Genomic DNA, 23,189 nt, shown 5'->3' with positions numbered 1-23,189 from the left:
TTTAAACACTCCCTGGTTTTGTTTGATGCCAGATCCTGATCAGTTCTGCTATAGGTCGGTAACACAGTACAGTTTTTTGTTGTCCTTGTTTTGTTGTCCTGCCACTGCAGAAGCTTTTGTCGCATCAGTTTTGACATCTGCTTGTTGAGTTTTGCATTTGGGTCCTCCATTTGACATCATGTTAGGTAAAAATGCAGGTGTAATAAAATCTGTTTGAGATGAACATTAACTGGTAGAACCTCTCATGGTATACAAGAAGTGACAAGTTATGTTAAATCATACAGATCTTTGCCCTTAAGTATAATATTTACCTTTATAACGTCCTTTCTGTAGCATTTATGTGAAAGCAAAAATAATAAGCTGTGACTTAATAAAAGAATAGCTTCTTGTCCCCAGCAGCCCTTGACATTTATCCTCAATGTAAAGGACCATTGCAACCTACTTTTCTAATATGCATGCAACAGAAAAGTTCACATGTGGTAGCTTCCACAGCTACAGCCAGCAAAGCACAGTTTGAGCTTTTTTAGGTAATGAGGTACTAACACATTATTACAGATTCCCACTCTGGGATTAAACCCACCCAGCACCTGATGGGAGTATAACCATCCTGACACCACAGAAATAATAAAGCTTTTAGTGTTGTGTGATAGTTACAGAAAAAGCTTTGCCAAACTCAATTTAAGACTTTATTTTTGCTCCACAAATGCAGTCTCAGGTATAAACAGCTCAGGAATAAAAGAGGAATATAGAGTTTCTTTTTTTATTATTATTATTATTATTGAAAATTAACGAGCAACCTCCAATTAGAAACCCTGCTCAGTGTTTATCAGGATAAATAAATAAAAGTAAAAAATAAATAGACTATTAAATACAATATAAAACAATAGGTGAAAAGGAAGGAACTTGCAAAGGAATTTGGAAAGGCAGCAAAAGTAGGAGACACTGCTTCGGGAAGTGGTGAGACTTCCGAAAATTACCAGTTGGGCAACTTGATTAATATTGAAAATAATACAAAAATTTACAAAATATATAACTGCAACCAATAAACCAGAGTAATACAAAATAATGTCCCTTTTCCAAAGATGGCTCTATCGGCTACAACAGAATCATATTTAACAATACAGCACAAATTCAAGTAAAGGAAAGTGTACATCAGTAACACATAGATTTGCAGTCATCAATTAAGAGCACCAGGGAAGTCTTACGCAACTCACCTCACAGAAGAGCCGCTTTGTTTAAAGAGACAGAGGTGAACGCTTGCTAATCTTCCTCAAAGAGGCACTTTAAAATGTGTTCAAAAGTCACCATTGTCAAATTTATTAGCTACATCCGGAAAACGTGATACTCAAACCAACAGCATATTTGTAAAGCTTAGTAAAAAAGAAGAAAATGAGACAAAAATTGCAAACCAAACCATAATTAAGATATCAACTCAATTCATTTACACAATTTCTGTTTTTCCACGGTTTAATTTAGCTGAGTATTTTGAGTATGATCACTCTTTTTTTTCTTTTGTTATTCTGAGACAAAATGGCGGTGCATTTCTTGTTCCAAGTGCTACATGATCAAAAGTTCTTAACTACAATGTTTTTGGTGACTGCCAAAACACAAAACAGAAACAAAAATAAAGAAAAGTGAATCTGTACACAGAGTACCTCATACATGTCCCCTTCCTTTTGATATGAACATCACTCATAAGATCATAGCTTAATCTCTGCACAGAGCCGGCTGGAGGCTGGTAACAACACCAGGTCTTGTATCACCAACTCTGGAAGAGCTCAAGCTCATTTTAACCCTCTTGATGCTCCGTCCTCACTGGTCTGGCAGGAAATGGAGCAAAGTGCCAGTTAAAGGGAGATTATGAGACATCAAACCACAAACTGAGCCATAACTGGACTCTAACTCTCCCACATTCTGTGCTTCCCATTAGTTTGCAGCCAACTTTGGGTGCTATTTTGTAAAGCTGAAGCAAAATGATTGTTTTTTTTATGAATCAGGAATCAAAAAATTTAAAGCGTGAGCAATAAATAGTATCTGTAAAGAAGACATGTATAATAAAAAAATAGATATTTTGGTATACAAAGTCTACTTGATACATCTATTGTCTTGTATTTGCTCCATTTCCCTGTGGAAAAGATGAAGAAATCACAAAAGTACACTAAGTCAGTCTGATTCATTCAATCCAAAGGATGGCACCGCTCTGTTGGTTCTGTTGATCCAAAGCCATCCCTGCAGCATTGCTCCAACTCAAGTTCAAAGAGGCTGCAGTGTCTGATGTTTAATTCACTTCATTGTAAGAATCACACGGCAAACACACTCAGGGTGCTGGTCTGGTCCTTTAAACCCAAGATGCTGTAGGCTATTCTTTTCAAATGGCCCGGCAGTCTCACCCCGATGTTCTTGATGTCCCTGGAAAGAGAGACATTACAGTGTTTAATAGGCGCTGCACTGCTTCTTACTTTGGTCTTGTTCCAACACTTTCCATACATCCTTCCCGCCTTGAAGTAACCACTGACTCATTCAACATGATGACATGCCAGCCTGTACTAAATGTACTCAAGTCTAGCTTAAAGCAGCTCAGCTTGGTGGGGTGCTTTCCAAGTTTGTAATCCACCAAGGTTTCAATTCATCTTAAGCAATAAAGGATTTAACCGGAGTTTCACTCTTCAGAAGCATGTGATCCAAACCTGCAAAAGCCCAGCACACACACATAAACCAGTCCTAAAGGTTTAATTACAGCCTTAATTACTTAATGAGGATTCTCCCTGTTGACCATGAATCACATGTCTGGCAAGCAGAGGGTGGGTCGTAAATAAGTGGTGGTTTTCCAAGAGTGCTACCAGATGCCCTGAGATGGAAACATGAGGCCATGAAATCACACCATACTGTATGACAAACACTTCAAAAGGGTTTGTCTGGGCTTTACGGTCTGCCCATCTTCCCAAGATCAAGAGTAAGGAACATACATGCACAATGGCACAGGAGGGTGGAGCTTCTTTGTGACTGGTTGTGTGGTTAGAAAATGCTCTGGCATTCGTTTTTTGCCACAAAGCAACCTTTTATTATATGCTTCACTGAGCCTTTTTTTTCCCAAAAGGTTGAGTTAGTTCTGTAAAATGACAGCCTTTGGCACTCCTACGCATCCAGGAAGATCTAAGTGCTGAAAACTACCTTTTGATAGCTTCAAGGAGAAAAATTCAGAGCACACTCCTTCAGTTTTTAAAGAAGTTTAAATGGGAATTCAAATCATGCTTATCTATTTTGGGTCCTGAATCTTCTCAAGGTGATCTTCTTCCATAGGCTAGCTATCCTCTTCTCTTCCCTTAAAGTTAAAGAAGCCACAAAATGCCTTTGACCTAAAAAGGCAAAAGTGGTGGCTTTAGGGTCTCAAGCAAAAGTGCTGCCAACGGCAGCTAGTTTGTGTGGGTACAGGGAGGGATAGGAGAAAGAATGGAGAGAGCAAAGCAGAATAAGAGCTGCAGCTACCACAAGCCACCACCACCAGCCTACCACAAATGAGCCCACTCCTGCTCCTTCCCTTCATTACATTTTCCGTCTCAAACATTTCTCAAGTTGTAACTGAGGTTAGAAATTATATTGTGCACAAACTATTCCGCTGGCTGTTAAAAAGTAACATTTTTATAAAAGCAAATATAAAAATTACCACAGAAGTCCATTACAGGCTTCATGTTTAAATGCAAAATATTGGTTGACAAAAATTTGTCTTCAATTTTGTCAAGATCATACAAGCACATAAAAGATATTAAAATAAATAAATACAAAACAAGTCCAAAGCTGACATGCTACACTTACTCATTCTTCATCTGCAGGACCTGGTCCATGGTGACGATCCCAGCACGGCTGAAGTTGTCGCTGTACTGGTTCATCTTGATGGACTCCAACCACTCGGACACCGATCTGAAGGGAGAACCATCTGAGCCACTGGTGCTGGGCAGGCGGATAGATACGCTACCAAAATCAACAACAACAAAAGTAGATAATAATAAACAGACTTTCCCACAACAGAGGCAGATGACTGAGGCCTGTAATTACTGTGCAGGAAACCAGTCAGTGATAAAAACCGGTTAGGGTAGGAGATGATTTACACTCTAAGTTGAGAGCATGACAGTCTTTTGTCCTTTCTCACCGTTTCTGAAATTAATGCTCCCTTACAAAAGAGAAAATATGCCCTCATGTACAATTACAAACAAAAAAGGATTAGTGTTGAGTGAGCAAACATTTTTTTCTTTAGCTTGGCAGGCAGGTGTCAGTGTGTCCTAAAGCTGCCTCTCTTTTGTCTTACTCAACCCCAAAGTTACTCAGGAACTGCTGTCACAGTCGAACAAGTCCACATCAAGTCCAACTTGAGTCAAGTGGGACACGTTCAAGTAAAGCCTGAAATATTTTATGGCAAACCCAAGTAAATTTTAGAGTAAAAAGGCAAGAAGGAAATGACGTTACTGTATAATCTCAGCTCCTTGTGTCTTAAGCCAACCGTCAACTAACAGCGTTGTGACTGAAGACAAACCTCAATTTATCGAACTGAAATTTATTAGTAGTATTCCTCACATGCAAATGTATTGTGTTATCAAAGAGATAATAATGCTTTGATATTATTCATGCTACAAATTTCTGAGAATTTTTGCAAGCAAAGACTTGATTGTACTACATGTCAAGTCTTGTGTCAAGTCTTTACATAGACCTGAGTCACATTTCCCAACACTAAGTCAAAAGTTTCCATTCCATTTGTGTGACTCAAGTCTTCAACTCAGGCATATGCAAAAAGGTGCAATCATTAAAATAAATTGTTAAATTCTCTCATTTTAGTGCTTACTGCCAGAGTTTAAGGATACACAGGTTGATAGACAGGTATGTCAAACAGACTAGAAGAGATGATACTAAAAACTAAATTTACATTAACAGTACTGCAGTGGTTTTAGTAACAGGCTTGTTCCTGAAAACTGGGTGTTGATAGTAGCAGCTAGTCTGGGATGCAGAGTCAGCACAAAAAAAAAAATGTGCATAATGAGCTCTTTGGCTATGTAAATAAATCTTACCGTGGGTCGAAATCTGCGATGGCCTTCAAGGAGTCTGGGCTGCGCAGCAGCTTGTCCAGCAGGCTGACAATGTCTCCAAAGCGTGGCCTCTTGGAGCGATCCTGAAGCCAGCATTGCAGCATCAGCTGGTAGACAGCTGAGGGGCAGTCCATAGGTGCAGGGAGCCTAAAAGCCTCATTGATAGCCTTCATCACCTAAAAACAGTTAATCAAATGACTATTAGAGCTTTTCTCACCTAAAACAAGCATCTAATCTGTTAACATGTTGTAAACATGGAAACTTACCTCGTGGTTACTCATGTCCCAGTAAGGTCTTTCACCAAACGCCATAACTTCCCACATGACAATGCCAAAACTCCACACGTCACTTGCTGAGGTAAACTTTCTATAGGCTATTGCCTCTGGAGCTGTCCAGCGAATGGGGATCTTGCCTCCCTGTTCACAAAAGAAGGGAGTCTTAGAAATGGACTAAATTAAAGGTCAACACAGGTCTTTAAACACACAGCTACACGTTGCTCCTCATGTAACTGAGCTGAATCGTATTGCTAAAAGGCATCAGACAAACAGCACATCTACTCACACTAGTGGTGTACGTTCCCTCCGGATCGTCCTCCAGCACTCGGGACAGGCCGAAGTCAGAAACTTTACATTCCAGGGTGTTGTTGACCAGGATATTGCGGGCGGCCAGATCACGGTGGACATAGCTCATGTCAGAGAGATACTTCATGCCTGCAGCGATGCCACGCAGCATGCCCACAAGCTGGAAGGAGGAGAATTCACCATCGTGATCCTGGTGGGAGAAAATTAGCATTCATTTCATTTTGTTATATCAAACTCTGAAAGATGTTTTAGAATAACAGAAAGAGCACAAACTTAACAATAGGGATGTATGATATTATCTACCCTTCAGCAGTATGAACTAATAAATGCTTTAAAATTAAATATATGATAAGATGTGCATATGAGAGCAGATTTGGCTTGCTTGTTACTTTCAGGGTATTTGCTGGGAGAAAATAATCCAGTTCAGTTTTGCATAAAAATTTTGTATAAATATAAATTCATATGTATTTTAAATGTAAATTAAATTGTTGCATCAAGACAGTTATGATAGACTTACCCTCAGGTATCTATCCAGTGCTCCGTTCTCCATGTATTCAGTCACAATCATAGCATGCTTAACTGCAGAAGAATCGGACAAAATATGAGTCCCAACTAGTCCAAGACAGGCAAGAGAGTAGAAATTTAAGAAAAAATTTAAAAAGCATAAAACTCACAGAAATCCTTACATTTGGTGACCACCCCCTCTAGACGAATGATGTTTTGGTGGGAGAACTGGCCCATAATAGAGGCCTCACTCAGAAAATCTTGCCTCTGTTTCTCTGTGTAGCCAGGTTTCAGGGTTTTGATAGCTACAGCCACCTCTTTCCTTCCCGGTGCTTTCAAAATACCTCGGTACACCTCACCAAACTCCCCTGCAGAAAAACACCATTATTGGGACAATTGATTTAGAAGCCAGAATATCAATAGAATGCAGGATATGTCTTCTTAAGTTTCTAGCTGCAGGGTTTGGCTGCGCAACAGAAAGAAAATGAGGAAGTCTCTACGGCTGTTTTGCCTGAGGTGCTCTAACAGAGGTGTGTTTTGGCTTGGTGTTGAGAGACTACATTGTGTAACTGGTGGATGGCCTGTGGTGTGGGAGCATGGGAATCAGCTGTCACATGAGGAGGAGGGGGTTATATGGTCATGGGAGCTGGGGGTTGAAAAAGGCTGTTGGTTCAAAGGCTAAAGGTGGTCGCACTTGAATAAATGTATCCTCAATAAAAAGCTGGGCAAGGCCCTGGAAGGTGCCCTGATATCCTTCCAAAACACTCTTTCTGTAGCAGTTTCTTTTGTGTAATGTTTTCGCCAGCCTCAGCCAAAACACATAGATCCCACAGGCAAGAGTTGTCACACAACAAAAATTGTCTCAACTTGTTGTGTGAGAACTCAGATAGATAGATGTTAATCTTGCTAAAGTAACCACTGTCAGTCAGCCTGCTAAGCAGTGGAAAATGCACAATATAAACAGTGAATTTGGGGATTGGAAAGATCTTTCAACATCTCTGAGTTAAGTCCCACAGCAGATTGTCTCAGCAGGGTTGTCACTCACCAGCTCCAATGACTTTCTGTTTGGTTATGTGGCTAGGGTGGATTTCAGTGGCAAACTTCAGGACAGCTATGTTGGGGTCCTCGTAAGTATGTGGATCCACGTAAGTCTTCAGCGGCTTTAATTGCTCTGTGAGCCAAAGAAAAGTGATTGCACGTTAACAAGTAAATAAAATGAATTAAATAAAACAGGACCGCAAGATTAGAGGCTATTTTTTACCTGGGGTTGAGAAGTAAGTATCCTCTGGTCCCTGCCTGGTGTGAGAGGTTCTTCTTCTGAATAAAAAGACAACACATCTGTTAATTAATTTCCCAGTGTGAAAGAACAAATAGACTGATCTTTAAATCCTTCAATTCCTTTAATATTGATAGCAAATAGCAACCTTTGTAACCATTTCTAAGGATGTTTTAATCTTTCATAAGTATCCAGACACTGATGCAATGCATCCATTCAGTTAGAACCAGCCCCAAGACTGTGTTTGTCCAGCCAATTTAAAGACCGAAAGCAGCCTGAAGGGAGGTGGACAGGCAGGCTGCATTCTGCTGAAGTACAGGCCCGGGTCACCTTTACAAAGAGCCTGTGGCCTGGTATAGAAAAAACCAAGCGCCTCTTATCACCAACAATGTGCCACTCTGGGGTAATTTCCTTTCAAAGGCCCTCAAAACTCACTAGAATGTAACCACTGAGCAATGACAAGACACATTCAACCCAAATTCCTCCCTGGTGAGTGCTGGGATACAGATACAGATAAAGAGAAAGAGACAGTTGGCAAAAAAAGGAGAGAAAGAGAGAGGTGAGATGAGAGTGAATGCAAAGGCCACTTGGAGGCTCCACAAAGGAAAGGTAGAAGAATGAGACAGGAAGGCAGTAAAGGACGGCTTATTGTGACAGATGAGCAGAACACAAAGACAAGATGGGCAGCATAGTGAACTGGTTACTTACCGTCTACGCAGGAAAAGGATTATAGCCACTATGAGCAACACGGTTGCTCCTCCAACTGCCGCAGCCAAGATAACTGCAATCTTACTGTTAGAAGGGTATCCTGGAAAAGAAAAACAGGCCATACCTCAGAGAGATCCCATTCCTAAACAAAGTTACTGACTTTTTAACTGTGGTTCTTCTCTGTACCATCAGACAAGGTCTCAAATTGCTCCTCCATGCTGGATCCTCCAAGGCTGCCGTCACTGCTGAGGGCCTGAACGTTGAAGAGATATGTTGTGCCTGGGCTCAGATTGTTGATCTGTACATAGTTCTTCTCCAGTTTGAGCACAACGTAGGTAAGCAGGTTATCATCCTAAGAAAAAGAAGAAATCAGACTTTAAGATCTAGAGTTACTGCTGAGAACAGAGACTACAGTCAGTTTTTGCTTCTAAGTTAGTGAGAGAAATGGATGATAACATCTGTGATAAGGCCCACCTGCAGTGACCAGATGATGATAAGCTTAGAAGCTTAAAGCTTCATCTTTGTGTCACTGGAATACCATTTTACATATGGTCATATGGTTTTAAACATAAAACATCTAAAAAAAACTGCAAGTGAACATATAAGGTTGATATACCGTGCAGTAGGTGAGTTTGTAGCTGATGGGCTGGGATGGGATCCGCGGCCGGGGGGACACATCCCAGGAAAGGGACAAGGTGGTGGAGGTCCGTTCAACCAGTCGCATAGTGGTAATTTTGGGTGGATCTGTGGTCAAAGGAGAGAGAACATGAGTGTTTTTGTGATTTGACAACCTCAAAAAAGTGAAAATGTGGGACCACAGTTTGTTTACAATCCCTTTTCCTCCTGAGGCATGATGTGACTGCAGCCCTCACTACGTGCAGTAATAACAGATAGCATCTGTTATTACTGCAGCACAGATAGCGTCACACCAACGCCTCATATCAGCAGTGCTCACCTGTGTAGTGCAGAGATGTAGTCACAGTGATGGAGGATGGCAGCCTTTGAGCCCGCGGTAATGCCTGACTGGCAAACGATGACACACCATTATGCGCCTCCACGATGAAGGTATAGTTAAGATGAGCATCCAGCTCACTCACTGACACCTTGGTGTCAATCAGACCCGTGCTGGCCGGTTCATAGCGGATTTTCTCTCCACAAGGTTGGCACACGGTGCCCTCGCAACGCTGGCATTCAACGCTGTAGGTGATGTCACTGCGGCCTCCGGTGTCTTCAGGGGGGCTCCAGGTGAGGTGAAGTTTTCCTGCAGAGAGCTGATTTGGGATGGCCACAAGATCTTGAGGGGCAGAGGGGAGGCCTGGTAAAGACAGATTGAGAAAAGATATGAAACATTAGAAACAAGGAAATGGAGAACCACAGGATATTTCTTAAAGACATGACACAAATAAGAGTGATATTTTAAATTAATTCCTAAATGTCTGGATTCTAGTCCTTAAAACAGTATCAGGAGGTCAGAGACATAGCTACGTTGCTGCAAGAATAAAGAATTGTTGCATATGTTATCGGGTTAAAAGAAGTCACTTTCAAAATGTCTGCTTTTACAACAAATTTGGAAAGTCATGTGTGGAAGTGGCATTACTGTGCGTTTCTCTAGTGGTTCACATTTAAAAATGTTTTAATATTTAATTCTTACCCGAGCAGGGTCCACTGTCAGGATCTGTAGAGGCCCGGTAGTAGCCATCTATGCAGGGACAATGAGAAGCCCCAGATTCCAGACCCCAACTATTGGCAGGACACAGCTCACACTTGCCACTGGATGCTTCACCTCTGAAGAAGCCAGGCTTACATTCTACAAACACAAAATGACATTTACAAGCGATGAGCAGCCAAACAAAGACAAAAGTGGCTTCAGGCAGCATCCCAAATGACAGAGAGTGAAGCCAGTTCCTCTAGATCATTCAAAGACCAATAATGCTGTGAACTTTTCACCTTCGAGTGCAACACGGAGAGGTCGAGTGGGCACGTTATTATGTCAAGGCTAAAGGCCACGTTTGGACAAGTGATAGAGATATGGGAGGAAAAACATGGGCAGGACTCTGCAAAGTGTTGACTCTATTCATTAAAACTGTATCCACTCCAAATAAGAGGCTTCTCACATGAGACCAGCCCTGAAACAAAAACTTGCAGGCACTCCTACTCTTTACTTTATTAAACCACCAACCCCCCTGTGTTTCTGCTGCTTTCTTACCGTCTCTGTCTCAACAAACACAACCAGTATTCCTGCATTCCGCAAAAGCAAGTCAGCTTTCAATGCTGCAGCAGAAACAAAACAGACACAACAAAATTCAGCAAAGCGCCAGAGCGGCATTGGTTGGCACGCACAAGTCTTTCTTTTTTCCCCAGAGACCCACATAGAGACCTTTGAAACTGTACCTCCAAGATAAGATGACACCTAATTTCACACTTCTAACTCCAAATAAAGAAATGCAGGTACAAGGTCCAGCTGTGCATAGCAATGGAGAAATATGAACTTAATACGGTGTGAAATTTTGCAAAGGGTGCACCATAAAGGAGAGTGAAAATGAGATGGCTCCCCTTTTACTCAGCAAGAGCATTCCAGTGGCTGCTGCTCATGCCCTCACACCACTGCAAATTCATCCACAAGGACACATGTTTATGTATGCATTGCAGACAGGCACATATGCACAAAATACACATACATGTATGCAAAGCACACACTTGGAGTATTCTGGCATGAAGTGAGGGATTATGTCCACTGGCTGTCACCTGTTCATGTCCTTCTGCTCGGTCAATTCAGCTGCACACATAAACATTATACACACACATTTCCTTCCTTTCAAGTCAGTCGCCTGGAGGGTTTAAATAGCTCATGACAGATGTTAGAAGATGTTGACTATGCAAATGAGAGGTAATATCTGGGCCAAAGGACAACAGAAGACAAAGGAACACCTATAAAACTAAGCAAACCCTGAAAAAAGAAGAAAATTGTGGCAAAGGAGTAATTAGTCATTGTAGAAACAGGACATACTAGCCAAATGAAATGAGGCATTTGTAGCCAGAGACTGAAATAATGCCACTGACTGGGAGAAGCAATGAAACAGTCTGTTGAAGGCAAACACCTTTTGTAGGCCAGATTCCAACAGAGGCAAGCTGAAAAGCACAGCCAAGGACAGAGATAATATCAGATTCACGCAGAGACAGTGTCTTGGTGTGGCTCACAAGAATGAAGCTCATTTGGAAACCACAAGTGACCACACACAAGACAGAAAGCACATGGCTGCAGCTCTCATATCAACGGGATTTGCTCGACTGACCATGAGTTTTGCTTTGCTAGGCTTCTTCTTTCACTGCTGTTCACTGAGCAAGGGCAAAGCTGTTGTGAGGAGGTGTGTGTGTCCAAAAAGCATGATAGCAATCATGGAGAGAGAAGGAAAAAAAAAACAGCAAGAGAAGAGTTTATGCATTCATCCAATAGGATTACGTGGCATTCAGTCCTCCCTGTAGATGGCATCTCTTTCTGTCTTGGCCAGCTGTTTCAGTTACTGCTACTCATTAACACAAATGAGGCAGAGAACGGGTAAGGCAGAAGAGAGGTGGGATGACGGAACAGAAGGTTTAAGAAAAGAAGAGAGGAACACTGTATCCTGCAGAGGACTGAAGAAAGAAAAGAGACAGGCTGGGGTGAACTCTTGTATTGAGAAGGAGGAACAGCTGCTACTCCAAACCCAGATTTATTCCCCTACCTCTCCTTCTCGTAATCTCCAAATTCCTCCCTCCCCTGCTTTCTCTCCTCCCAGTCGTCACTAAAAGGACTCCCAGCTAACCCATTAACATTGCTATTCACCACTGACCAGCAGGCAAGAAGAATGCCATGCCATTCAAGTGCTGAAAGAAAAAACATACACACACAAGCATTGCAGATGGGAATAGCTGAAATGCCACATGGCAAGTGAATAGAGGAGGACTAGCCTCTTTTTGGTGCTACAGTGCCGGCTGCAATGCATCGCGGTCAGGTCTGTGGAGATGATGGCCTTACACTGTGTCACCTCTATAATCAAGATGCATTCCTGTGCACACCACCCGACAGGAGGCCTGGATGAGAGCGCCTTCAGTGCAGCTTGAATTTCTGCCAGGGTCTCTCTCATAAAGGTGAATGGGTTTGTGTATAAAAATGAGTCACAGTGACAGTAAATGGAACTAGATGACTCTCTGCTGAGGCATTTAACAGGAGGATTCCTAGACAAAAGAGAAGAGCCCAGTTAAAGCAAACTTCCTTGTTCCACGGAGAAGGTGGAGGGGGGCTGCGGACTGTTGCTGGTCACAACAGGAAGCAGGAAGTATGTGGCTGACACAGCTTTCCTTCCTTAAGCAGCCAATCAAAGCACTGAAGCAAGGGAGAGTATGATGACTAGAAGAACGAGTGGTGAGGCTAAGAGTCCTGAGACAGAATAATAACCAAAAGGGAAAAGAAAATGTGTTGACCCATCATGAAGAACAGGCGCTAAACCCATAAAAGGGTTCCTGAGATGAATGATCTCATAAACAAAAGTCTCTCAACTTCTCGTTTGTTGAAACGTTTGACAAAGTCGGACTGACCATTTTTTCCCTCCCACTTGCTACAAAGCAAGGAACTGTTTGTCATTTGAGAGGCCCTGTGCGGTTCAAGTGACTCCATGTTTGTTTATTGAGAATAAGTGCAGGGGCCTGTTACATTCAGGGAGCCCGAGTGGTTCTGGAATAGGAGCCTCCAAGGGCTTCCCGGTTTGTCGGCACAAGTTAAGATGGATGAGATGGTGACAGTGATGAATCCCTGGTCCGATAGATGGATGAATGAGTAACATGGTGGCTTGACAACAGAAATTGCCTTCAGGACACAGGGAGTAAGTGGTAGGGGGGCCCCCTACAATCGGGTCCGGCGCTGGGCTTTTAAGAGGCAGAAAGGTCATGTCTGCCTCGGGGTAGTTGTGAGTTAAACTGTGCATGGCTTTACACGGACTCGTTGGCCAAGTAAAACAAACACATGCTTGCACTGGCGAGGAGGAAGAAGGAGAAAGGTTAAATTCAGAGGTACAGCCAGCCAGCAAAAAGATCTTAGAAAAATAAAACCAACCAAGAAATAAACACAATGTCTAGATCTCTATCAGAGCAGTTCCCCGGTTGTTTCTGGGAGCAGCTGAGCCTTGTTTTATCTGTAACCTCTTTAAATTATGCTTCCTATGTTTTCAGTCCAGAGTTAGGCAGACCCGGCTGTAATTGCAATATGTCATGCCATTTTGTTTATATGCAGGGTGACAACACACCATTAGTATTTCTGGGTACCTGGATTGTGGGAACAGTGGGGGTCTCTGATGGGGGAGGTGGACCTGGTAACATGAGCCAGGGGTCACTGAGGTAGAGGAGGGAGAGGGAGCAGGGGGCAATAAAGGTGTAGGAGCTGATGGAAGTGTGTGCATGTGGGGGTAGGAGGGGGTTGGGGCATTAGTCAAAAGGATTAGCTGACCAATGGTGCAGCTGTAAGGGCATTACATCTGTTTTACAATTGCACTCAGGCTTTCATCTGAGGTTGTTAACAAACACAATAAATTCCCTGATCCCCTTTCTCCTTTCACTCCCTCTCTTCCCCTCTCGCTCATTGACAGGAGGAGGGATACAGGGAGTGAAAAGAGGAGTCGAGGAGGAACTCATCCAGTTCCGAAAGTTATGCAGAAATTTTGAAGAAACCATCCTGGCTGATGTGATCACACAGCTGCCAGAGGTTTCAGTCTGAGCAAATTCATGGTTATGTTCCAAACTTCTGCCATGTTGCCCATCAGTTCTAGACAACCAGGTGGGAAATGCAACACCATTTTACAACATCTCTGCAAGCCAGCAGGTTACACACTGGAAGCTGACAGGCGTCTGCTTCCTGGCTAGGGGAAGTGGCCAAAACGGGACCAAATGCACCAATAAACAAAATGACTTATTAGGCAGGACAACAAAATGAAAAAGTGTTTGAGTGTGGCCGCTCAGCACTGACCGACAATGAAAAGCCCTGAGCCAACGGGTCGGGGAGTCACTGAGGGATTAGGTGACCTCCGGTTTCCGCTGCGGGCTCGTCCTGTTAGCAGTGAAGGCTGGGTGGGTGTTGCGTTGTGATGGGGGAGGGGGGATGATTGCGAGGAAGGAAAGTGCTGACCTCACACACCAACAGTACAATACAAAGCGCTTCACATGGCTCTGGAGTCCCCCCATCACAACACACACATATGCACACAGCCAGCAGACTCAGGAATGTCACCAAGAGGAAATATGTCCCAACTTCCACAGCACAACTAACACACACACAAAACACACACTCACATCATGCGATCAAAATTTGGAACAAAAAATACCAGATTGTTCATATTTACAACAAATAAAAGGACAGAGGGAAAGATGTTTGTAGAGAAGAATGCAGCTGTATGAGCTTTTTTTCGTTTTTGGACTGGCTGCTATGCTTTCCAACAAAGCAGTCAACAGATATCTGTGTCTAACAAGCTGAAGACCCCAAATTTTTGCTTTTTGTTCATCCTGACATAACACAACCATCAGCACTCACACTTTTACAACCACAACTCTGCCATTATCCCCTCTGCGCTACATTTTCCACTATTGCAAGTGTACCGTTGGCAACAAATGTGGTCTAACAAGATGATGCATGACACCACTTGAAAGTACCTTCTAAATCCTCCCCACCTCCTTTATCTAACCAACTCCCTCAAGATCAGCCTGCCGGGCAAATGCTGCCTTGGCATGACTTCAGAGAAATCCACAAATTCAAAGTAATTACTATGGCTTTCAAGAGTCAATGAAGAAAAAGAGAGGTAATAACCAGCATCTAAATGAGCAATGCTGTCCGATAAGATTGTGGCTCACAGTTTTTCTGAGACCAGCTACAGGGACCAAGAGTCAGGGGAAACTGTTGGAGCAGAAAATTACAATGTGAGGATTATCCTGCAGGAGTGATATGATTGCATTATGTAAAATCCACCTTAAGCCAACTAAATTAAATCTCAGAGATCTCGAGGAGTGGTACTGTTTGTCTTTGTACAACAAACATCAGATAAACTCAAACTGCACAAGGCCTTGGTCTTAAAGGTTTGGAGTGATTATGATTAACCAGCTGGCTTCAAGTACAAGCTAAAGACTTTATTCTGGCCATGAAACACTTGATTTATGGCATTTTTAGAAGGGGAATTTTCAAGGGAACAATCAGTAGTCCAAATCCATACTTCAATTTAATAAACAAAAACAAAAACAGACAGATGAGGTTTACATTTTACCTCCACCAAATGTTTATGCCTTAACCACCATGCGAGCGGGACCCTCTGCTTTTCTCTGAAAAACTCTCTGATTGGCAGCATTGTTCTGATTTAGCCTCTATTTATCTTTACGAGTCAGTTGGGGAGAAATGTATTTATCAGGGAGCAAGACGAGAAGTGTACACAGTCTAAATAAATAGTCCTATCAGGGCCGTGTGAAACGGGATGTTTAACCTCTATTGGTGTCATATTCATGACCTGCAAACCAGCCAAAAATAACAGCCAGTTTGTGATTTAATGGGCAACATGAACAAAACACACAGAGGAAAAACTTTTTGTTTGTCTCTGTTTGTTGTACTTAGGGCAGCTTGAGCAACAGTGTGCGTCTCTGGAGTACATTGCATGGAGTGCTGCAAAATAATCCTGGGAATCATTTATTGAGATAAGAAACTATCAAATAAATACAACATAAGAGGCAGAAAATTGCTGCTAAAATAGACAGTCTTCAGAACCAGGGAGGATGTGGGATGAGGGGTAGAAGAGAGCAAAAGAGACTACACAAAGGCAAAAAAGCAAGCAGAACCAGTAGTTACTTTGCTTAAAAAGCCCAAACACACCCAAGTCAATTACTACCCATACAAATCACTCACCACAGCAAGCAGTCACACTACGACTTAGTCACCAACTGTTTGGTACATCAGCTTAGATGAGTTTGGAGACACGGACACAGAGGGAAAGAGTGGGAGAGAGAAAATAGTTTCCTGGAACCTCCTTGGCGAGAGGAGGAATAACTTTACTGGAACTCAGTGGACACTTGTTCCATCAAGATGCCATTTTATGTAAGACACTAAATTGGCTTTCAGCGGTCAAAATATTCCACACTGTGTCCCCTTTAATACGCAGAGCCTCATGTAGCTATAATGTTGGATTGGACCCTAATTGTTGAGGGTTTATAGCAGCTGATTAGGTGCAGACCAGTCAGACAACCCTCTGAGCAGTGACACAATCATTACACTGTGCCAGGAAGGATTAGGGGTAAGAATGGGTGTGTCAGTAATTCACAATAGGAAAATATTAATGTTTAAAAGCCAACTAGTTTACTTATTTGGAGTAATGTTTTTTTGTTTTTTGCGGAATAAAAATTGGGTTTTGTATTTGCTATTCAAATTAAGGTTAATTTTCTAAGCAGAGTGAATTAAATCCATGAAAATGTTAAAACTGGGTGTATGATTCCTGACAGTTGTGAGAGCGCTGTTCTTTGTTCTGTCTCATCCACTCTGATTAACGCTGCATTTTGTGAACCAACATAATTCTTCGCAGGAATCTGTAATGCTTTCACAAAAAACAAACCGTTCTTGCCTCGCTACTACCTCCAGATATGATTTACAACCAGTGAAGCTTTTGCATTCTGGTACATTTCTGCAGCACAGGAAGCGTTTTGTATTCAAAGTTTGTTTGTCCGAGTCAGTAGTTAGTGTAAGGGCTGACGGCCACCAAGAGGGGAGCACCACATGCCACATGCAGAAACCTCGCCAGAGAGTTTAAGGGGGGGAAAAAAACTATCCTAGAAATATGGTTTGACGGACAAGTCATCTCTCAGCCAAAAATACCACAAGGCGAAAGCTGATGAAGAGATGGAGACATAAACCAGATGAAGTCACAGATCTCTACTTTAACAGGTCCCATGGGAGCGAAGAGTAATAAAACTGAGTGAACACACTGCAGAACATGGAAAGTTTCAACCTAAATAAGAAAAAACACCACAGTTGAAGTTCTGTGGTTTCTTCCTGAGCAGCAATCCATACAGGAAAGAAGCGGGAGAATGATTAACTGTGTGTCTGTGGGATAGTCCTCTTAAAGCCCTCCAAACCATTCATCTTGGCCCTGCTCTGCAGCCCTGTGATTCATTTCCACCTTCATCTGCAACTACCCTCCTGCATCTCAGACCTGTCATTTGACTTCATCCTGGTAGTTTTTTTTGAGGGGGTTTCTTTGTTTAGCCATTTTAATGTGAGGTCTTGACCCGGAGCTGTTCTTCCCACCTCTTGGGAATTCCACAGGTCTGGAGTAATGTTGGGAGTCTCCTTCTCAGCAAACTGATCAGGAATGTACCAACCAGGGTGGGGAGTAGAGGTGGAGGTGGGCTCTGCCGCCCACACATGGAAACACAGCGCTTCATTGTTCTCCTACCTTTGCATTCCACTCCTCACCTCTCTTCATTTTAAAATCACACCCCTCTTCTACATACAACCTCTTGCTTTTGGATGACTTCTCCCTCATTCCTTCCTGCCTTCCTCCTCCTCTTCCTCGCCTCCTCCCTAATCATCTTACCTGGCACTTTTCTGCAGCTAAAAATGTTGTACTGACAGAGATCTTCAGCACTTTTATTGGTCTATTGCCAATGGGAGGGAAAACTCAGTAGGAAAGCTTATCTATTAAAAGCAGGCTGCATGTGAATTCATACCTGCAGTTCTAGGTGTGTGTGTGTGTGTGTGTGTGAGAGAGAGAGAGAGAGAGAGAGAGAGAGAGAGAGAGAGAGAGAGAGAGAGAGAGAGAGAGAGAGAGAGAGAGTTACAGATTATAATTTAGATATTTCTATGAGAGTGATTTAGCTCATCCATGCACATTGGTATAAACAAAAGCAGTGATGGTGGAATGTCTGTTGGGGCTGAAAGGGAGTCTGTAGGTGTTGTGCTATGGAACAGATCTCAACAGGCCTTCACATGCCAGCCTGTGTTGCACGTTCACATGAAGACACACACACCCCAGTCAAGACGCTGCGATTTTGTGAAAACAAAGGGGAAGGCGAAAGAGATGGATGTGGAGACAGAGAGGAGGACATGCCCGTTCACAAGAGGGTGGAGGAGGCTTAGCTTTCTGCGATGCACGATCTAAACAAAGCAGTGAAGCTCAGGAGTTTCATCCTGCCTCCGCCTCTTTCCTCCCATGAGCCTTAAAGATGCTAATCCATCACAGTACAGTAGCCTCCTGGCTTCTTTGATCACTCTCAGTCAGTCTGGCAGTCCATCCCACAACAATAAAAAGCTTTCTTTGCAGGGACTTAAAATAAAACTACACCATAACTACAAAGTCAAAAGCCTGAGTTATGGCTGGACGACAGAGCACACTCGTATCAAGATAAGAGGATAGATGATACTGAGAACAGGAAATCACCTGATGCAACAAGCTGAGAGAAGTGTGGTGAAAGGTGAAGTCTTCGAGGAAGACATTTATTTAAAAACCATTTAGAATGTTTATGGCCAAGATAAAGTTTAATAAAGAAGATCTGTGGACATTTTGTGCCACTTAAAGCAAGTCTTTAAGAACATATGACAGAATGAAGAATGAACAAGTTTGCAAGTGTTTTAAACCAATAACTACGACTGAAATTATTGTTTTGCACTGAAAGCAGAAAAAATAGTAAATGTTAAGTCTGACTTGTGAAAATGTAAAATGCAAAAACAACTGAATAAGAAAAACGTATGAATAAAAAAAATAAAATAAACACAGAATAGTAAAAGAAAGATAAAGCATAATTCAAAACACAAAAAGGAATGAAAAACACAATAAAGAGAAATTTTACAAAACACAACAAGTTTTATTTTAAAGATAAAATGCTGAAAATTTTCATGTCACACAGTTCTCTAAAATATTGGGGGAAGCAAAGCCAAAACTCAAACGGATATTTCCTACATTTTTGGATTCAAGGTCAGGGATGATGTCAGGACATGTACAAGAAGGCCTCAGCATTCCTTCCATAGAGGAGTCGTATTAGCCAAGGGGAGAATTCCTCTGAACAATGATAATAGCACCTATGATAAATATTTGTCATATGGGCCTGTTTCATTACCTATGGTAATTAAAATAAAGGTAAATAGTGCTTTAAAAAGAAACTCTCTCAAGGGAAGTGTTATCCTTGTTTCTGTTTGGACAAGCTAAAAGACTTCAGGGCAGATTAGTACTAAAGATTCAACAGCATGTTCTTACCTTGGCAGGAGTCTTCAGCCTCCTCAAAGCCAGGTTTGCACTGGCACTGTCCCACTGGTACCACCCACTCCCCATCCATGGTGCAGTAGATGCGTGGCACATCCTGACTGGTGGCGTTTTCCACGCATTGCCCAATCACCTCATGGAGCGCCTGGTTCTCGCCGCCAGCTACAGTCTCAGAGAACTGCGCGAGGCTTTTTACTGTGGTGGGGCAAGTTTTATAGTACACCCTGACAGACAGAAGAGCAACACATGCTCCAATGTCTTGGAAGGCCAAGTAGAAACCTTTTCTAGAAAGGTTTTCCACTACTCGTGTCTCTGTGTTGATGCGCATTTCATTTTTCCTGGTGATCTCATCTGGAGCTATGGTGGCCACTTTTTTAAACTGGCCCTTGCGGAAGGTCGTGCCAACATCTGCATCTGACTCGGACGTGAAAAGGTTAAAGGTTTCCTTGCAGGTCAATGAGGCTCCATCAAATGAGCTGCAGTCTCGTACGATAAACTGCAGTTCCACAAAAACTCGTGAGGCCAAAGGATGCCGCTGGATAAAGGTGGTGCGCAGCCAGTTGTCCTGTTCACGTTCTCCAACATTGCAGACGGAGTAGGTGTAGAACTGAGAGCCGTTCAGAGCTCTCTGGACAACCTCCCACTGGAACAAAACCACACAGACCAAAAAGGTTAGAAGTAGAAAAACGTACACCCAGGGAGCTTCTAACCACGCTGGGCTGAACCAAAACTACAAAGAGGTCAAAATGAAGGAGGAACTATTTCACATGAGGGTTCAGCCACTGTAAGCTGAAACAGGAAACAAAAAACTGGTGTGTGTCCTCAGGTGCCCAGGGCTCCATATACTGCTAATTACTCCCCCTGAATATTCTTCCAGCAATAACACCTTTTTCTACATACAAAACCCTACTTTATGAGCTTTCACTGCTTAAGTAGACAACAAACCTCAAGGACTTTGACTGACAGAGCATTTCTGACATTGCAAAGACACCCAATTATTTCCCTTCAATCTTTCACATTCATTGGCATCTTCCCCAGATAGTATTGCTGCTTGAATAATAAATGCTGCCGCAAATATGTTTAAGAAGAATGACAGCAACTTCTAACATAACCTTGGCTCACGAGGAACAACTGGCCCCCACAGGCTTAGTAGCTGTGGTTTGCTCTCTGCATGTAGCCACTGTGCTATTAATTAAAGGAATGTGCTGTGCTTGCTGAGTGTGTGGCTTCGCATATAAACTTGACGAACAACAGCAGAACGTACACCTCTATTAAACAGCTGGTGAACCCTTTTGTTTTCAACCTTGGTCCATAAAACTTACAAAATATCATAAGAGGTGGTAGCTGCATGAGAAGACCACAAAATCCACTTTAGAAAAAAAAGAGAGAAGCACCTGAAAAGTATTAGTGAAAGAAAAAATTAACTTAAAAATGCCAGTGGGATCATTTACAAAGAGAAACCTCTTGGAGAAAGTTGAGTAAGCCACTGAATAGCAAGTCTGTACATGCCTTTGAGTCATCAGCACATGAAATTAGACTATTTACAGTGAATCTGCATGAGCCTGGCTGATCAATTACTTGGTAACCGCATGATGGAGAAACGCACACATGTCTGGTATACTGGCAGGGAACAACCACGGTATTTGGGATGCATCACTAAATGTAGACATTTTCCTCTGGTGTAAGAAAAAGGTACCTCTGACTGACTGGCTCCATCTGAAACCCCTCCTCTCTAAAAAGAGGAACCACATGCTGCAAACTTTTAAAGTTAATTGCTCTCTAACATACAATTCTGGAGCTGAAGCCTTAAAACCACAAGAAGCCACAAGTATTCCCAGTTCAGAGCTAGTAGCTATTTTATCTGCCTAAGCGTTGGTGCAGCACAGACATGCTCTGAAGGCAGTTCCTGATTGGACTCAACTCCTTCTTATATCCATACTCAAGCAGGCTCCTATTGTCAGATTTTAAGGGGGAAAAATGTCATGTGTGCAGACAGGGGCCACTCAGCAGCCAATTATGCAAGTCATGTTATGCACTAAAGGTTTGCAATACAGCTGGGCCCTTCCTGCAAATGTTCTCCATGCTGGTTTATCCTAAGGCAAATTCCAGTCATAAACGTAGGAGCTGAAGGAAAAGCTTGAGTGATACTCACCCCTGATTTTTCTCCCTGCTCTACATGCCATGTCAACCAGCCCAGTTCTCCTCCTGTTGCCCTCATATCCAAAAGCACCTCTGTGGAGACAAGGGAATAAAGTCAGTGACCTGGAATACAACTAAAACCTTATCGGAAAATGTGTATTTTCACAAGGAATTGAAAGAAACAATCCCATTTAGAGTTATATTTTTTTAACTAAATAGTGGAAACCCTAGCTTTGCTCAAATAAGACAGTTACATTTATTAAAATTCATAAAAGTGCAAAATATTTCCCGTGTAATGAAGTTTGCAAACTTTGCTACTGAGTATCTCGGTGATAAAAAAAAAAATTACCACTGAATTATGATTGAATATAAAGTTAAAAAGCTAATTCGAGAAGAAAGAAACTTTACTGTGACCTGATTTTATTAACTTTAGTCGTCAGTGTTCACCTGCTGGTGTTAGAAAGTTTAGCGCAGCACGCAGAAAACTCTGAACTCTCTCACTATGATGACTTACGGAAACCTAAAAAAAACAGCCATTCTTGCCCAATAAAAACGCTTTGATTAAATAGGCAGAGAGCTTGAGATGCTTTATAACTGTTAGAAAAAGTAAAGGACAAGGTTTCCTGCTTTTTAAAGTTCCTTCAAGGAGGTTCCACCCGCATGGCACGCGTGCTTTCCTTCAGATAAGCACAGATTTAATGTGACCAGTTTTTGTGAAATAATTTACTTTTTTTGCATGGACACTTACCTTCTTTAGATTGTAAGGTAATGAATATTCCGTTAATGAGCACATATGAAAATAATAAAAGTCTAATTCCACCAAAGAAATCCATTTGGGAAAACTTTTCCTTCCTCTCTCTCCGCTCCTGGGTTTGGCTGGAACTCCGCTCAGAGGTGAGTGGGCGCTGCGCTCTGCAGCTCATTCACAAACGGCCAGGCACGTCACGGACTCCGCCCGCTGGTATGCACGCGTGCACGTGTGCGTGTGAGTGTGTGTTGGGGGGAGGCCTGGTGCGCTTCGTTTTCACTAAAGAAGGGAGAGGGGGGCAAAGAGAAACCAAAATGTTCAGACAGATCTATTGTTTTGTTTTGTTTTACTTCAAATATCCAAATAATATTCAAATATTCTATCCATTTTCTTGTCCTCTGCTTCTTGTATGAACTGAAATTAACAAGTCAAATGAACTGCAGGAGTGGAAGATAATCATTTGCTTAAGCAGAATCTGTTTAAACTTCTTGTAATTCCCTTAAATACTTCTGTACTTTCCATTTCTAGTAAACGTTACGCTTATTGTGCTTTACACCCCACTGCTTTTATATATCAGACATCAGATTAGGGCAGTAAGTGAACTCAAAGGCCTATATGAAGCCACCCTGTGTATGCTCTTCTGCAGTCAGTTATAATACTGAAATGTTGTTTGTTAATGCATTGGTTATAATTTAATAGTATACCCCAAAAAAAGCATAAATAACACTAACAGAAGCTATTACAGTGACAGATTCATCATTTAAAAAAACAATTTTCTTACAGAAATCCACTGAGTATATGAAAATGTAATTTATGTCTCTTAACTGCATCCATTCCCACTTCCGTTCATGGTATTGGATTTTGTGGTTTTTGCATATTCTTACTTACAGGCAAACAAAGAGAAAA

General features: G+C 42.2%; 1 protein-coding gene across 2 annotated transcripts; it reads right to left on the bottom strand.

Annotated features, from left to right (window-relative positions):
• Positions 1 to 673: 673 nt before the first annotated feature.
• epha2b (eph receptor A2 b) lies at positions 674 to 22,416 on the bottom strand. 2 transcript variants are annotated; one of them, XM_042004167.1, is made up of 17 exons: positions 22,284 to 22,416; positions 21,549 to 21,628; positions 19,391 to 20,039; positions 9,796 to 9,951; positions 9,100 to 9,459; positions 8,761 to 8,888; positions 8,331 to 8,496; positions 8,145 to 8,244; positions 7,422 to 7,477; positions 7,206 to 7,331; positions 6,331 to 6,528; positions 6,174 to 6,235; positions 5,637 to 5,846; positions 5,342 to 5,491; positions 5,058 to 5,251; positions 3,814 to 3,969; positions 674 to 2,409 (listed from the first exon to the last, which is right to left on the bottom strand). In XM_042004167.1, the coding sequence occupies exons 1-17, from the start codon at positions 22,366 to 22,368 to the stop codon at positions 2,301 to 2,303; spliced, it is 2,985 nt and encodes a 994-aa protein (XP_041860101.1). In that variant the 5' UTR covers positions 22,369 to 22,416; the 3' UTR covers positions 674 to 2,300. The 2 variants fall into 2 exon arrangements, with proteins under 2 accessions (XP_041860101.1, XP_041860102.1); XM_042004168.1 differs by having other exon boundaries at positions 6,343 to 6,528.
• Positions 22,417 to 23,189: the final 773 nt, after the last annotated feature.

Source organism: Melanotaenia boesemani, chromosome 13 (genome assembly GCF_017639745.1).
Source record: "Melanotaenia boesemani isolate fMelBoe1 chromosome 13, fMelBoe1.pri, whole genome shotgun sequence".
Taxonomy (NCBI): Eukaryota; Metazoa; Chordata; class Actinopteri; order Atheriniformes; family Melanotaeniidae; genus Melanotaenia; species Melanotaenia boesemani.
Note: the sequence above shows the minus strand (reverse complement) of the source record. Positions and strands in the feature narration are given on the sequence as shown.

What these genes read in the sequence shown, in the direction of transcription:
- epha2b (XM_042004167.1), bottom strand. Translation starts at nt 22,368, where the DNA reads ATGGATTTCTTTGGTGGAATTAGACTTTTATTATTTTCATATGTGCTC. An exon ending in GGCTGAAGACTCCTGCCAAG is followed by an intron (nt 9,952 to 19,390) that starts GTAAGAACATGC and finishes TTGTGTTTGTAG; the next exon opens with AATGTAAGCCTGGCTTCTTC. An exon ending in GTCCTGCAGATGAAGAATGA is followed by an intron (nt 2,410 to 3,813) that starts GTAAGTGTAGCA and finishes CTCTCTTTCCAG; the next exon opens with GGACATCAAGAACATCGGGG.